General features: G+C 35.7%; 1 protein-coding gene across 7 annotated transcripts in view; it reads right to left on the minus strand.

Annotated features, from left to right (window-relative positions):
- Positions 1-1,853: 1,853 nt before the first annotated feature.
- The window catches only part of CD46 (CD46 molecule), a 42,717-nt gene continuing 27,824 nt past the window's right edge, over positions 1,854-16,746 (minus strand). For 4 of the 7 annotated variants that reach the window (XM_017888297.1, XM_017888295.1, XM_017888293.1 and 1 more), the window contains 4 exons: positions 13,664-13,702; positions 11,876-11,911; positions 11,296-11,359; positions 1,854-3,812 (listed from right to left, as the gene is read on the minus strand). In XM_017888297.1, coding sequence (XP_017743786.1) covers positions 3,740-3,812; positions 11,296-11,359; positions 11,876-11,911; positions 13,664-13,702 — 212 coding nt within the window. In that variant the 3' untranslated portion in view covers positions 1,854-3,739. Of the gene's footprint in view, positions 3,813-6,950; positions 7,044-11,295; positions 11,360-11,875; positions 11,912-13,663; positions 13,703-16,746 lie in introns of all 7 variants that reach the window. The other 3 variants (XM_017888298.1, XM_017888296.1, XM_017888294.1) reach the window with 1 other exon arrangement.

Here is a 16,746-nt window from a genome sequence, read left to right on the forward strand (position 1 = left end):
AAAAAAAAAAAAAAAAAAAAAAAAAAAAAAAAAAAAAAAAAAAAAAAAAATCCGTATGTACAATCACTCAATTTTGAATCATTTCTGGAAGTTATTAGACTCCATGTTAAATCCTACTCAAGTACAAGTATGCAAAATTTAAAAATATGCAGAAAAGCTCATTCTTGGTTAAAATGTTAGCTGAAAGACATTACTAAGTTTTAGAATAACATAGAGTTGCCTGTTTCCCACAAACCCTAAAATCTACTTTAACACCACAAATTCATATTCCTTCTAATCTCAAGTCCCTTCAGCATTCTTCCGGATTTACTGTTAGTTACCTTACAAAGTAACTAACTCTCCCCATGTATTTTATGCCAATTTTAAAAATACATTACAGTCTCAAGGTCACATAAGATTTTCCAAAATGATCTATTCACAGTCAATATAATTTTCAGGCCAGGTGCAGTGGCTCACGCCTGTAATCCCAGCACTTTGGGAGGCCAAGGTGGCCGGATCACCTGAGGTCGGGAGTTCAAGACCAGTCAGATCAACATGGAGAAATCCCATCTCTACTAAAAATACAAAATTAGCCAGATGTGGTGGCGCATGCCTGCCATCCCAGCTACTCAGGAGGCTGAGTCAGGAGAATCGCTTGAACCTGGGAGGCAGAGGTTGCAGTGAGCCAAGATCGTGCCATTGCACTCCAGCCTCAAATACATATATACACACACACATACACACACATACATACATACATAATTTTCACCTAGTGTTTTATTAAAGAGTCAGTATTTTTATATTTGAGACAGTGCTTCTGTATTTCTAAACCACAGATAGCCTTGGTTCAGTTAGCCAAACGACAAAACCTGAATTCAAGTCTTCAATGAAATTTTCTGATTTAATAGGCTGAATTAAGAAAGCCATAATTTTCTTCTATAAGCCTTTAACTTCTATCTTTACAAGTTTATATAGAAAAATTGACTGTGGGGCTTGAGATTTACTAATGCATGGGTTTTCAACCTTAGCTGCACATTGGAATCATTTAGGATGCTTGGAAATCCCTACAGCCAAACCACATCCCAGATCGATTACACTGGAAATATCTAGGGATGGGACCCAGGTGTCCGTAAATCTCCCCCAGTGATTGCAACGTGCAGCCACGGTTGAGAAACACCGAAGCCTGCTCTGAGAAATTTAGCAATCCGACTGAAATCTGCAGAGCGCAACAATGATTTTTGCAGAAACAACCAAATCCTACGAGTTACATAAATTTTATATTTTGTTGGGACTTGGGTTTTTATTTAGCTCTACATATGCGTTCATGGGATGTAGAAGATATATCTTCTACTGGACACATATATATAGAGAGAGATGCTTAAATGTGGCTATCCCAAGGTTAGGTAATAATAAAGACTATAAGAGCTGGGCAGAAATCAGGCACAGTTTCATGAAGGGTAATATCTGAGCTGGGCCTTGGAAGATGCATAGGATCTCAACAGGACAGTGTGTTTCAAGCAACAGTGAACTAGGAATACAGCAGAAAGCACAGGGGAAATGGTCAGGCTTGACTGAGAGTAGGTTATTTGAAGAAGTGTGATAGAAAAGGCTTGGGGAAGAAAGTTGGGATTTAATTGTAAAAGGTCTTCAAATATCAGGCTAAGAAATGTGGACTTCATCCAGTAGGTAATGTGATGTCACTGGATACCTCTGTGCAGTATCTATGTGATGGGTTGGGAGTGGAGAAGCCTGGGGATACTTAAGGGTCTGAGCTAGGAGGGACAGGATGACTGTGGGAGTGGAATGGTTAGAAGACGGGCCCAATTAGAAACATACTTCAATTTGAGACGAAACCCAAATAACACATCATCATGAAATGTCTCCAAATGTACAATTTTATTTTAACAGATTTCAAGAGTCAATTTTTTAAAAAGTGAGCAATAAAGAACTTCTATAAATGACACTTCTCATTTTATAACAAATACATTTTACAGCTTAAAAAAATTTCTTAAATTCATATACACTTCTTCCTGTCATTTAAACAAACTTCCAAAGAAAACTGGTCTCCATATATTTAAGTAACAAATTTGACAAAATACATATTTATACATAAATCTCTAATATAAATATTAAATTTGAAAAATCAAATGTGAAGCAGAAACTGCTATACAAGTATATTGTATAATATTTATTTTATACATTAAAGTATTTGAATATAACTTCAATTAGGTTTTAAAAAAACACCATTCCTTGCTTCTAAGTAATTGTGACATTCTTGAAAAGCATGTGACATGGGTATAAACTTCAACTCTGTGCTTACTTCAGAATTCCTGTTTGTTCTCCTCAAACTTTTATCTTCCTAAAGCATCTCGCCAGAGATTACAAAGGAAAGGAACATGTACAGAGCACTATAAACATGTCTTTGGACAGTAAAACAGTATTTATTCTTCTACACTCTTGATTCCCCAATCATATCTTCCTCAAGGCAACATTTCTTTGGCCCAGTTTGTGCAACTAAACATAAAATTTCAAAACACAACTTTTAACAGTGTGATCTGAATTGGGAGTGGCAGTCCCTGCTTTTCGCTCACTGGCTTCTTTGAAAGAAACTGCTTGGCTAAGGGACTCAGTAGAGGGCTGAGATCTGCCTGAGTATAAAGTGCTACCTGAGCTATATTTACTTTTTTCATCCCTTGGTACAATCAACAGCAAACAGACAAAGTGAAGTTATCGTCTTGAGATACATGGCTTACTTTGTACCCTGCCTTTTAGGAGATGAGGTAAGACACATATATAGGTAAGAGGCTTCTACTAGCCAAGGCAATGTAAATGGACTAAGATTCTCACGTGACTTGAGGTTATCTGATGAATTTATTCTCTTCAAAACCACCTACTTTTAGATGGCATGTTTAACACCTCTCTTTATTTAAGGAGGGAAAGAAAAACACATGTAACCAGAATTCAGAGTGGGTTACTCAACCTAAGAGAACATATGGAGTTCTCTTTGGGAAAACCACAAGGCTACAGTGTTCACTTCACACCATGAAGTGGCACTCCTGTTACGGCTGTCAGAGTCCTCTCACTTCTTATGAAAGGATGCATCTGATGCTGAAATTACTGATATATGCGATCAGTTAGGGATGTTTTAAAAAGTGAAAACAAATGCCACACATACACTTTCTAGCTTTCTGAAATCACCAAACACATTACAAAAAATAGATAATTTACCCTATTAACTTTTAGAGAAGTTCCCAATAATATTCTTGGTTAAGGAAGTCAAGCTTGTGCATATTCCCAATTTTCAGTGTTCTTGTTTTTAATCCACAAGAGCCAAAGTAGTATACACATATTCGTAAGGGCTTTTTACAACGAACGATATGTAAAATACATTCTACAGTTGGTGAAAGAATGAATCTTAAGAATTGGCATTAATCTTTGAACAAAAAAGATTTCAAAGCCACTTTCTTTGCCAATTTTATAAAATACAGCACATCCCTGCTTTAATACAATCAGGCATGCTGTGCTGACTGGTCCAATAAATCTAAGTGTTATTTAAGGGAAAACAGGCAATCTGTTCATACCCAAATTCATACAAGTTTCCAAGAAGCATCAAAGCATGCTACCTACATTCAAGCCACACTGGAATGTTAGTTAAGCCGCAGTTGCATTCATGAGAGTGAAACTAGAGAATAACAACTGGGTATCTGAAGATTTTAATAGAGTCAAAAGATGAACTAGCGAACGAGGTTGTGGAATCCATTCAGCCTCTCTGCTCTGCTGGAGGGGTTAATTTAGTCTGGTAAGTGGCATATTCAGCTCCACCATCTGCTTTCCTGCAAACCAAGGTATAAAGATCGTGTCAAAGATAAATATAATTAAGTACAGAAATTAAATTCCAGAAGCCTATTCAGAAAATGAACAATTAAAAAAATACTTTATACTACTGAGTCGCTAACCTGGGAAATAAATTATTCTTTTAAAATAATTTCAAATGTTCAACTGGTCTCACTGTAAAAAAACCTTCCTTTGTCCCAGTCTTATATTTTTGATCCCCTCCAAAACAAGAAATAGAGCAATAGCATACAAAGTACTTAGTAACTATGTCCTCGTTTTGACGTAGGGTCAGTGGGAAAGACTGAAGACAAATGCATGCTTTCCTGATCCCTCCATTTTAAAGCTGTAGCTCTGGCACAGAACTTTAAAAAGATAGTGGTTCTAACTGTTCAAGTATGTGATGCCTCATCTACGCCTCACTGTCAAGAAAATCATGTATTCCGCTAAGAGTCTCCTAAATAACAAAAGTTTATGTCACACTTTTAGTATAACAATAGACATCTTTGTGAAACCTATTATTCTAGTCTAATGCTGGCCAAAGATAGATGATGCCAGTCATGCGCGTAATTAAACATTTTCCAGAAGCCACGTTTAAAAACACAAATAGGCAAAAATAATTTTATTTTCTTTAACTCAGTATAACCAAAATATTGGGATGTATTTTACATTTTTTTTGTGCTTAGTCTTTGAAATCCAGTGTGTGTTTGCAGCATACCTGACATTGGGCTAGCCACTTTGGAAGTCCTTAGCAGTCACACATGGCTATTGAATACTGAATTGGACAGCACAGCTCTGGTCCCTCCCTGCCTTAGTAAATTGACTTTAATAGAAAAACGAAAACCAAATTTGGACCAGTCATTATTTACTGGTATGTGTGCCACAGCAAACACATTGCCTTTCCAATGTCACAGCTAAGCATGTTAATTTTGGATACTTTAATAACCCATGTATGCCTAGTGTTCCATTATTGGAACACTAAGCATGTGGAATTTATCTCCTACTGCTCAAGGTCATCGCCAGGGTCTGACGGCAAAAATTCAAAAACTTGCAACCTCAGGCATAAATGGGTTTGTTCCTCTTTGTCGGGGAGGCCATCATTATGGTTCTCCACTGTCTCATTACTATACTTACAATATTGCAGTTCCCTAAGGACTGTTGTGATGACAGACTTAATGGTTTGGCCTGTCACTGAATTCTCCAAGACCACTATATTTTTCTTTTCTTTTCTTATTTTTGAGACAGACTCTTGCTCCGTCGCCCAGGCTGGAGTGCAGTGTGCTGTGATCTTGGGTCAATGCAACCTCCTCCTCCCAGGTTCAAGCAATTCTTGTGCCTCAGCCTCCTGAGTAGCTGGGATTACAGGCATACACTACCATGCCCAGCTAACTTTTGTATTTTCAGTAGAGACAGGGTTTCACCATATTGGCCAAGCTGGTCTCACACCTTAAGTGATCCGCCTGCCTTGGCCTCCCAAAGTGCTGGGATTATAGGTGTGAGCCACCGCACCCAGCCACCACTATATTTTTCTAAGTAAATATTTTTTTCCCATAGTAGTAGAATCTCTTTCTTTAAATACAATTTTAAATAGAAACCCAATTGCCAAAGATAAAAGGCATTAACATAAATTTAAAGAAACATTTATTGGATATAACAATGAAACTATTTTGAAGATAGCAAAATATTAACTACTGCATTCATTAAATTATCTTCAAATGTTTACAGATATCCTGAAGCTCAGAGAGAGTCTAAAAACTATTTTCGTAGTTGGCTTTAGCCTCAAAAGCGTCCTAAGAGACTAAGAAGAGATAGTAGGCTTCCCTTGTCCATGGTTTCACTTTGCATGGTTTCAGTTACCCATAATCAAATACAGTCAAAAAATATTAAATGGGAAATTACAGAACTACATTTTAGATTGTGTGCCATTCTCAGTATCATGATGAAATCTCACACTGTCCCACTCCGTCCCTCCCAGATATAAATCATCCCTTCGTCCACCATACCCACGCTATGGACACTATGTGCCTGTTAGTCAATAGCTGTCTTCGTTATCAGATTGACTGTCACAGTATCACAGTATCTGTGGTTAGGTAACCCTTATTTTACTTACTGGCCCCAGAACACAACAGTAGTGATGCTGGCATATTTTTATAATTGTTTGATATTAGTTATTGCTGTTAATCTCCTACTGTGCCTAACTTATAAATTAAATGATCATAGGCATATATGTGTAAGAGAAAACAGTATATATAAGGTTTAGTACTATCCCAGGTTTCAGGCAACCACTAGAGATATCCCCCATGGATAAGGAGGAACTACTGCATATAGGACTGCGTAGGCCCAGACTGCCAATCCTGGTTAGTATGTTTCGTCTTTCGCTTTCCCCGTGATCAAAGACACCACTTTGCTTTTACTAAGAAATTGTCCTTCCAACTGGCCTTGTAGATCCTGCTCCCAAACTTTTGATTATAACCTAGGGTAGGGCCTCACATTATAAGAAGTGGGATATGTATCTCCCTCTCTTCCCAGCTCTGCAGACACACATTCTAGCACAAACAGAGGAATAGTTCCAATTCAGTTCGAAGACAGAAGGTGGACAGGGTCCAAGGGTTTAAGGCAATACAATCCATTTGAGGACTTTTTTGTTTCCTTTTATATGCTAAAAATATCCAGCCCAGGGAAACTGATAAAATATCTTTACAGAGTTATTTATACGTTGGAACTGAATAAATTTACAAAACTAAGTAAAATATATTTTGGTTTCTATAAAAGGGCATTTTTCTTCCTTGTACTTAAAATGAATTGACTCTGTGGTTATTTCCCAGTGGGCTCACACATTCTTACTTTTGGATTCACAGCTGTTTTACAAGGTAGAAGAAGTGAAATAGTCTGATAAAAGGACTAGGGGAACATAACTCTATTTAAACTGCGGCAAAGCAAAAGCCTGTCAGTACACATTATATTTTCAAAGGGAATGGTATAAGAAAACATCAATAATGTAGCAAAGGGAACAGGAATGTAAATTTCCTCTTTGATATTTACTGCCAATATCTCTTTGCTCGGGTTATTGATATCTATATATCCACTGAATATTTTTCAAAAGCAAGGACATCTGAAAATAAACAACAGAAAACAGATACCTTTTAATGATAAAAGCAAACCTTTCTCTCATCTCTTCTTCTCAGAGAGAAGTAAATTTTACTTCTCTGTGGGTCTCATCAGTTAGGTATGTGCTGAACAGAGGAAGGGAAAAGGGCTGAATAAAATAGTGACTTCAAAAAGAAACAAAAGTAGCATAACAAGTGGAATAAAATCCAGTGTAAGAGAATAACAGGAAAGCTGAGAATTAGGTTCATAACTTAAGACATTCTCATTCTCACTGAAGGACTGGAAACATGAATTTTGTGCTAGAAGCTACTTGAACTTTGAAGTCATATAGATCATCCAGCAGATAAACAGACTGGAAATTCCTGTTTAATATGTTTATCTTTGAAGCTATTTTGCATGAAGTGAATCATGTCAAAATGTTTTCAAGGAATAACAGATTGTTGGGGAGAAATGGTACTGGTCTCTAGCACCCTTGAATTTTTTTTTTTTTCAAGAGACAGCATCTCACTATGTTGCCCAGGCTGGTCTCAAACTCCTGAGCTCAAGCCATCGGCCTGCCTCAGCCTCACAAAGTTGCTGGGATTACAGGTGTGAGCCACCAAACCTGGCCTAATACCCTCAATTTTGAGGGAATACATTGAGTATGTATCAAATCCATGTAATACTATCTTAGAAATCAACTTTATGATGTCATGTATTTGCAGATGTCTGGACTTTTGCATTAAGCAGTTTCTTCTTGTGGCACATCTGTTTTCAACAGATGAGGGGATATCCTTGCAAAACTTCATATTACATGGCGTCTCATATTTCTGAGATGGATCTAATTTTGTATGGATGCTTTCTAAACTAATTACAAAACATTTTTGTAGTTGCTCAAAATTTTGAAGGGTTAAATGCTCAAGAATTTGAGGGCCAACTAGAAAACATTTAAGTTAATTTGATCCTTTTTTTTGCCCCATGTCACTATATGCCCCAATTACCTGAAGTGACTGCTATTTTTAATAAAGTAATTGCGTCAGTCAATATTAATGTAACATTAAAAGTCAGTTTAGATTATACAAAATAATACCATTAATGGTAAAAAGGAAAAACTATTTGTCACAGGTAATACATATAAAATTATGCAAATAACTTTCACTAACTTAGCCAAACTGTCACTTATCCAGGGATGCTTAGAGTTAAAAAAAAAAAAATGCATTAAAAAAAATCATTACAAGTAATGAAAATATTTATGTAAACAAAAGGCATCTCTTGTTCAGAAGCACAGTCATGCCATGTAATACAGGACTCAAGCAGTAGCAAAGACAGAGCTGTGGCTTCCAAGACTAAAAGTATGGTAGAAGAATTAGTAAAGAAAGGAAATGTGAATGGAAAGGGAAGGAGCATGTGGATGGGACTGTTTCAGACCCATCGGTATCCTATACTGTTCTTAGCTGAGAGCTACGAAACAGAAAAGTGGCAGAATAATCTTTTGGCCATTTTTCATCAAGTAATGTAAATGATGTTGGATCATCCAACATCGTAAAACGACTATTTACACTGTTTTTGTATTTTGAGGTGAAAGCTGCAGAAGAGTAATTATGTTCCCAAATCATCATAAATACCAGTTTACAACAAATACATTTTGGGCCAGGCCTTAACAGCAATTTGAGATTATTTGTGTCTGCTAGCCTGCCTCCAGTTACCCCCGGAAGTGGAGAAGTAACTCCAGACATTTTATAGTCTTTATAAGAAGTTTCTAAGGCCACAACAGCCAATCTGGGGGGACAAGATTATGGACATAAAATGGTGCAAAGAAAATAATGGAAATCTTTATGTTTTTTAAGAGTTAAAAAAGGTAAGAAAAGCCAAGAACTATATATTACCCCATAGCCTTTTTTTAAGGATACATATGGATGAGGAATCTTAAAAACTTCAATCATCTTAAATATTAGAAAAATTTGCCAATAAGCTTCATAGTGTTTCTTCAGACTTCAACAATATGGGCACATCAGTAGTGGCCAACACCCTGGTCAGTGTAGTCCAGGCACAGCAGCAGCATCAGTGCTGGGAGCTCACTAGACAGGCAGGGTCTCAGGCTCCACTCCAAACCCAATTCATCAGAATCTGTACTTTAACAGATTTCCAGGTGATTAAAGTCAGAGAAGCAATGCTCATTGCTCAGAGAAGCATTGCACATTAAAGTCAGATAAGCATTGCTCTAGACTCTGAAGAAAGATAAACCACCCTCACATCCAATTCAGCTATCAAAATAACATGGAACTACAAAATAATAGATGCATAAAGAGAGCCTAGCTTTGGATTCGGCCATTACATATTATGCTGAATTTCCAGTCGAATATGTTCCTGTCATAAAAAGGGCAACATCTATTCTAAAAGATTCCCATGCAGTTTATATTTTAAAGTTCAAAGGCAATTATGAGTTTCCTCTCTCACACCATGTTTTGGACTATTTTTCATCAAGTTGTGCTACTATTTACAGGATTAATTATGTTGCATTGGCTAAAGATACCATACCTTCCCAAAATATTTTAAAATTTTAATGATGGCAATTGTTGGTTGGACCCTATGCTGTAAAATAATGGGCTTTTAAAAAATCACTGGACAAATTAATTTTGGAATATCAGTTCACTATTGCTACTGAACCTTTAATTTGGGAGTATAATAGATAATTATTCAGCTTTAAAAGACCCATTAAGGCCGGGTGCGGTGGCTCATGCCTGTAATCCCAGCACCTTGGGAGGCTGAGGTGGGCAGATTACCTGAGGTCAGGAGTTCAAGACCAGCCTGACCAACATGGTTAAACCCCAGCCTCTAGTTCAGGTACAACAAATTAGCCAGTGGTGGTGAGACACAACAGTAATCCCAGCTACTCGGGAGGCTGAGGCACAGAATCTCTTGAATCCAGGAGGCCAAGGTTGCAGTGAGCTGAGATTACGCCATTGCACTCCAGCCTGGGTGACAGAGTGAGACTCCGTCAAAAAAGCAAAACTAAACAAAACAAAACAAACCCATTAACTGCGAGCTAGAGAGAGTTTGATTAATACTTGTTAAGGAACCTTTAAAAATTCTGATGCATTTTTAAACAAAGAAGGAAAATGAGTAGACTGTGACTTTGTTTTGTTTTCTTTAGAACTTGTTTCTACACAAACCTTATGGATTTGTAAAAATATTGCATTGATAATATTTTGTACTCACATTGTTGTAGATATGTAACTTTTAAAATATACAACTGATAGATAAATCAAATATGCATATTGTGTTCCATAAATACAAGATTTAAGATTCAAGTGAAGGGATTATGGGTATTTAAAAAGATAACCAAGTAATATGAAAAAAGTTTGAGTTCCTTATGAGTAAAGAATGTACTTTTATGACTTAGCCCAAACCTGATGATCAGTATAAAAGGAATATATAATGTAAAACCATGAGTACCAAAAATCTTAAAATTATTAGGTTTGATTTCAAAGCTATTTCTAATACTTATTGGGGAAAACATTTTTTTAAAATCAATAAAAATGAATATTATCTTTCAGAAATGTCAAAGCACCTAATCTTAGTCTATGTTCCAGGATTCATTCTAAGTCTTTTGTTAAATTGTAAGCTCTTTAACTAAAATTTGAGTTTGATGTTTAAAACCCTATTTTCTTTAGAAGATATGTACGTGTACATTTTCTTCTATTCTAAGCCCACTCACTTTTTACATTTTTATATATTAAAAGACACACAGTTAATTGAGGTACCTTATAAATTTAACCCCTCTCAGCAACTTTAACTTTAACCCCATCAGTTTTGCTGCAATCTGGTAACTTCAACGAACATAAGAGGGAAATCGGACAGTGTTGTTTTGAATCTCCCAGTTTAACATGTATAAATAACAACTTTCAAATGAAAAGACACCAAATTGGGTATTTAAATGAGATGCCTACATAGCTTCTTGCAACTAGCTAAGCTATATAGACAAGTGGAAACTTTCATTATAAAAATTCCAGTGAATACAACTGTCAAAGTCTCCACAGTGAAATACTTTAAATTTAATTTTGGCCACTAGTGCAATTTTGGAAATAGGGAATAGGGTAGAGAAGGCCTCATAGTGAGTGGTCCATGATTTGCTAAATAACTTAAACCTCAAATCTGAGAGAAATTTTTCTTAAAGTCCTAATAGCTGTAGGAACTCTGCACAGAGGTTTTTATGTTGTAGTGATGTTAGAAGTAGCTGAAAATATTTTAGCAAAGAAATGCAATTGGTAGGACACACTAATGCAGGAATTAAAAAAAAAAAGATAGCATGCAATATAGATTACAAACTTAAGCTGCACAAAAGTATGTTAAGTATAAAAAGGACCAAGAAGTTAGAAGAAACATGCTTTAATTTACCCTTTCTTCTTCCTCCCTTGAAGAAATCTGTACAGGGCAACACAAATTACTGCAACTGCAACAACTAGAAGAAATCAGGAAACAAATGACATATAATTCTGAAAACTAATCATCAAGATTCAAAATCTAGCAGAAGAAATAAATGTTGGTTACATTTCAGTGGTCAAATGTTATTTTATTTAAGCACCTACACATTTATATTCCATCCAGACTCTTTGCTATCTAAATCCAACTCCCCATAATCACTTACACAGTCCATAGTAAGTCAGAGAAAAGTCCTTGCTTAATTTAGAAAACTATCAAAAGCACATTTGGGAAGCCAACTAGTGTTACTGATCATCTTGAGAAAATATGTATTACTTAGGCTTTGTTACTAAGTGGATATACAGAATATAACAGAATATAAAATCACTAATACAAGGGAGGTAGTAAATATATCAAATAAAAGGTCAGGTTTTCCTAAATTGGTTTAACCAATTTACAAGCTGAAAAAACTATAGAAACTGGAAAACTATTTTTAAAATGCATGTCTTCACAATAATTTTTTGACTTAAGTGGTGTCAAAATTTGTGATACTTACCTATGACAATAACAATCAGAGCAATGACCCAATCATCTGAGAAAGAAAACAGTTCAAAGATGTTGAACACATGGATCTCCAGATAGCATTTATTTCAATCAGATCATCTAAACACTTGATATGGTTTGGCTGTGTCCCCACCCAAATCTCATCTTGAATCGCAATTCCCGTAATCCCCATGTGTTGTGGGAGAGTCCCCATGAGAGGTAATTGAATCAAGGAGGCAGTTTCCCCCATGCTATTCTCGTGATAGTAAGTTCTCACTAGATCTGATGGTTTTATAAGCGGCTTCCTCCTTCACTTGGTTCTCATACTTCTCCTTCCTGCCATCATGTGAAGAAGAATGTGTTTGCTTCCCCTTCCTCCATGATTATAAGCTTCCTGGGGCCTCCTCAGCCCTGCAGAACTGTGAGTCGGTTAAATCTCTTTCCTTTATAAATTACCCAATCTTAGACAGTTCCTTATAACAGCATTGAGAATGAACTAATACAAGACTACAGAGGGAAAAAAAAAAATGTTTATATAGTTTTAGCATGACTGCTAGGGCATCCAGGTCATTTTGACCATAGAACCCTTCTAACCAGTTTCCAGGTTAAGGGTTCCACTTGTGAAACTCTTAATGGGAACCTCATTTATCATTGTTTTTCTCTATAGCTACCACATCAGGTTATTTCGTGGTAAAGTTATTAGAATTCACTACATTAGAGGAAAATGAGTTTTGAAAAGTATTATCCCATGAGAGTTGGTTTAGTTCAATAGTCATTCTGCCATTTCTTATTATTCTGGTAGACATTTAATTTGTATTTTTTCCTCCAAAAGTGTATTTGTAGAGTGAGGCATAAATAAATTTCTATTACTCTATCACCCAGATGGTATTTACAGAGTCTTCACAAATAATACTTTATCTTATCAATCCCCTTCCCACCCTCTCTACTTCTGTACTCTGCCCTGCCCCAAAATTAAGACATAGTCCTAAATACCAATAGGATTCCCATAATAAATGAAACACCAGGGCACATGGATAAAAAATATACAGAGAAACCTGAGCATACATTTTTGACTAGAGAACACAAAATCCTATAAAATCTTAATTTTTAGAAATGTTTCTGTCTATAGTACCTTTGCTTCTAAACTGCCATTACTTTTATTAAATTGCTATAAGTCAAAGCATCAAGTGCTGTGTTCAACTCTGCTCTTCTCATCTCATAAACAGTTATCAAGCATTTAATGGTTTAAGATGGCAATAGATTTACTGGCACAATGACACCTGGACGACAGATTTTGAAGGTAAGGCAAATACTAAAAAACAAGCCTAAGGTCCATTACATAAAATGATTAACCATTATTATTAAACTAGGCTAAGAAATGAAAGGTAATAGATTTTTGTTTTTACTAATTAAGAAATCTTTGTTTCATCGTCCTATATATATCACAGCTGTACTTCAGCATTTTTTTTAACATGCATTGTGTAAACTGCATGAGCCTACATCAAGTGTGTTAAATTAGCTTGTTACAGAAAAAATAAACCCAACTTAGATTACTTTAAGGTTCATGTAATATAAGATATGAATAGAAAGAAAATTTATCTACAGATTACCATCACAAAATAACAATATAATGTGGAAAGAAAATTGTGTTTTATATATTTTAACCTACATACAAACACAGCATTTAAGAAAGTTATCTTACCCTACCAAGGATCCTGTTTGGGCACCTCATAAAAACTGTAATTACTTACACATTTCTACACATACTACCACTTATATTTGTCATGATAGCTATACCAACCCAAACTGTCAAGTATTCCTTCATCAGGTTTGGGATATCCTAGGAAAAAGAAGAAATATAGATTAAATTTAAAAAAAGAAAGAAATAATTAAATAAATCTTAAAATCCTTTAAATTCATAGGGTGATCTTTTTTCACCTTTGTAGAAAATCCCTTAAACATAATTTTCCTTATAAACTATATTAATGTTTCTCAAAGTAGTATCAAAAATTTATAAACTTATAATTAATGTCATAATCTTCCTTCTTCCTGCCCACTCACATTTCCTCTGACAATATTCTGTGGTTCAACATGCAAATTTATCTTTACTATATTCTCAAAATTAGTCTATAAATCCAGTGTGATTCTAATTAAAATTAAAAGATATAGGGATTAGCCAGGCGTGGTGGCTCACGCCTGTAATGCCAGCACTTTGGGAGGCTGAGGCGGGCAGATCACGAGGTCAGGAGTTCGAGACTATCCTGGCCAACATGGTGACACCCCGTCTCTATTAAAAAAAAAAATACAAAAATTAGCTGGGTGTGGTAGTGCGCACCTGTAATCCCAGCTACTCAGGAGGCTGAGGCAGGAGAATCTCTTGAACCCAGGAGGCGGAGGTTGCAGTGAGCTGAGATAGTGCCACTGCACTCCAGCCTGGCAACAGAGCGAGATTCTGTCTCAAAAAAAAAGAAAAACAAAAAAAGAGGGATTGATAAAAATAAATGCTTTAGAGTTGACCGGAAATGGAAGGAAACTTCCTCAACATAATAAAGGCCATATATTAAAAACCCACAGTTAACATCATACTCAATGTTAAATGAATGAAGGCTTTTTCCCTAAGATCAGGAACAAGACAGGGTGTCCATGTTTGCCACTTCTATCTGACATAGGACTGAAAGTTCTAACCAGAGCAATTAGGTAAGAAAAAGGAATTCAAATTAGGAAGAAATAAAATTCGCTCTGTTTGCAGATGACATAATCTTTTATTTAGAAAACCCTAAGGATCCTACATATACATACACATGCAAAAATCTCTTAGAACTAATAAATGAATTCAGTCAAGTTGCAGGTTACAAAATCAACATACAAAACTCAGTTGTACTTCTATACACTAACAATGAATAATCTGAAAAGGAATTAAAAAAATATCATTTGTAATAGTATCAAAAAGAATAAAATACTTAGGAACAAACTAAGGAGGTGAAAGACTTGTACACTGAAAACTACAAAACTGCTAAAAAAATTAAAGATATAAATAAATGGAAAGACACTTGTGTTTATGGATTAGAAAATTTAGTATTTTAAACTGTTAATACTATACAAAGCAATCTTCAGATTCAGTGCAACCCCTATGAAAATCCTGATGATGGCATTTTTTGTTTGTTTGTTTCTGAATAGAAAAATCCATTCTAAAATACATATGAAATCTCAAGGGACCACAAATAGCCAAAACAATCCTGGAAACAAAGAGCAAGGTTGAGAAGGCTCACACTTTCTGATTCCAAAACTATAATAATCAAAACAATGGTAATGCCAAAAAGGCAAACATACAGACCAATGGAATAGAACAGAGACCTCGGAAATAAACCCCTGCATATATGGTCAAATGGTTTTCAACAAGACTGACAAAGAACAGTCAAATGGGGAAAGGGCAGTCTCTTCTACAAATGGTGCTGGTAAAACTGGATATCCACATGCAAAAAAAGTGAAGCTGGACCCTTATCATATACAAACATAAACTCAAAATAGATCAGAGACCTAAACATAAGAGGTAAAACTATAAAACTCTTAGAAGAAAACAGAGGAAATGCTTCTTGACATTGGATCTGGCTATGATTTCTTGGATGTAACTCCAAAAGCCCAGGCAAGACAAAAAAAAAAACATTGTTTTTCATCAATTAAAAGCAAATTTTGTGCATCAAATGACACTATCAACAGAGTGAAAAGGCAACCCACAGAATGGGAGGAAATATCTGTAAATCATATATTTGGTAAGGGAGTAATATCCAAAACATATAAATAACTCCTAAAACTCAGTAACAAATATCAACGCAACTTGAAAATGGGCAAAAGACTTAAAAAGATATTTCTCTAAAGAAGATATACAAATGACCAATAAGCACATGAAAAGATTCTCAACATATTTCTAATTATTAAGGAAATGCATATCTAGTATGCATATCTACTTCATATCTATTAGGAGGGTCTATGGTTTTAATGTCCCCTTCAAAACTCATGATGAAATTTAATTGTCAATGTAATGTTATTGGGGTGGCACCTTTAAGAGGTGTTTAGGTTATTATGGCTCTGTCCTCATGAATGGACTAATGTCATTATTGCAGGGGTGTGTTTGTTATTTTAGGGCATGGCTTTGTCCCTCTTACCCTCTCCTTCACCATCTCTTTTCCCTTCCACCATGTGATGCCTTCCATCATATTATGACAAAGCAAGAGGGCCCTCACAGATGCCCATGCCTTGATATTAGACTTCTCAGCCTCCAGAACTGTAAGAAATAAATTTCTGTTCATTATAAGTTACTCAGTCTGTGGTATTCTGTTATCACAGTACAAAACAGACTAAGACAATTGGCTATTACTAAAAAAAAATTTAATAAGTGTTGGTGGAGATATGGAAAAACTGGAACCTTTGTTAAAGGTTCCCACTGTTGGTGAGAATGTAAAATGGTGCAGCCACTGTGGAAGACAGTATGCCAGTTCCTCAAAATATTAAAAATAGAATTCCCTTATGATCTAGCAATTCTACTCCCAGGTATATACCTAAAAGAAGTGAATACAGGAACTCAAACAGATATGTGTACACCTATGCTTATAATAGCATTACTCAAAATAGCCGAAAGGTAAAAACAAACCAACCCAAGTGTCTAGCAACAGATGAATGAATAAATGAAATACAGTATATACATATAATGGACTATTATTCAGCCATAAAAAGGAATGAAGTTCTGATTCATGTCACAAGATAGATCTAGGTGAACCTTAAAAACATTATGCAGCCGGGCGCGGTGGCTCAAGCCTGTAATCCCAGCACTTTGGGAGGCCGAGACGGGCGGATCACAAGGTCAGGAGATCGAGACCATCCTGGCTA

Source organism: Rhinopithecus bieti, unplaced genomic scaffold, assembly GCF_001698545.2.
Source record: "Rhinopithecus bieti isolate Rb0 unplaced genomic scaffold, ASM169854v2 scaffold_15813, whole genome shotgun sequence".
In the NCBI taxonomy this organism is placed as follows: domain Eukaryota; kingdom Metazoa; phylum Chordata; class Mammalia; order Primates; family Cercopithecidae; genus Rhinopithecus; species Rhinopithecus bieti.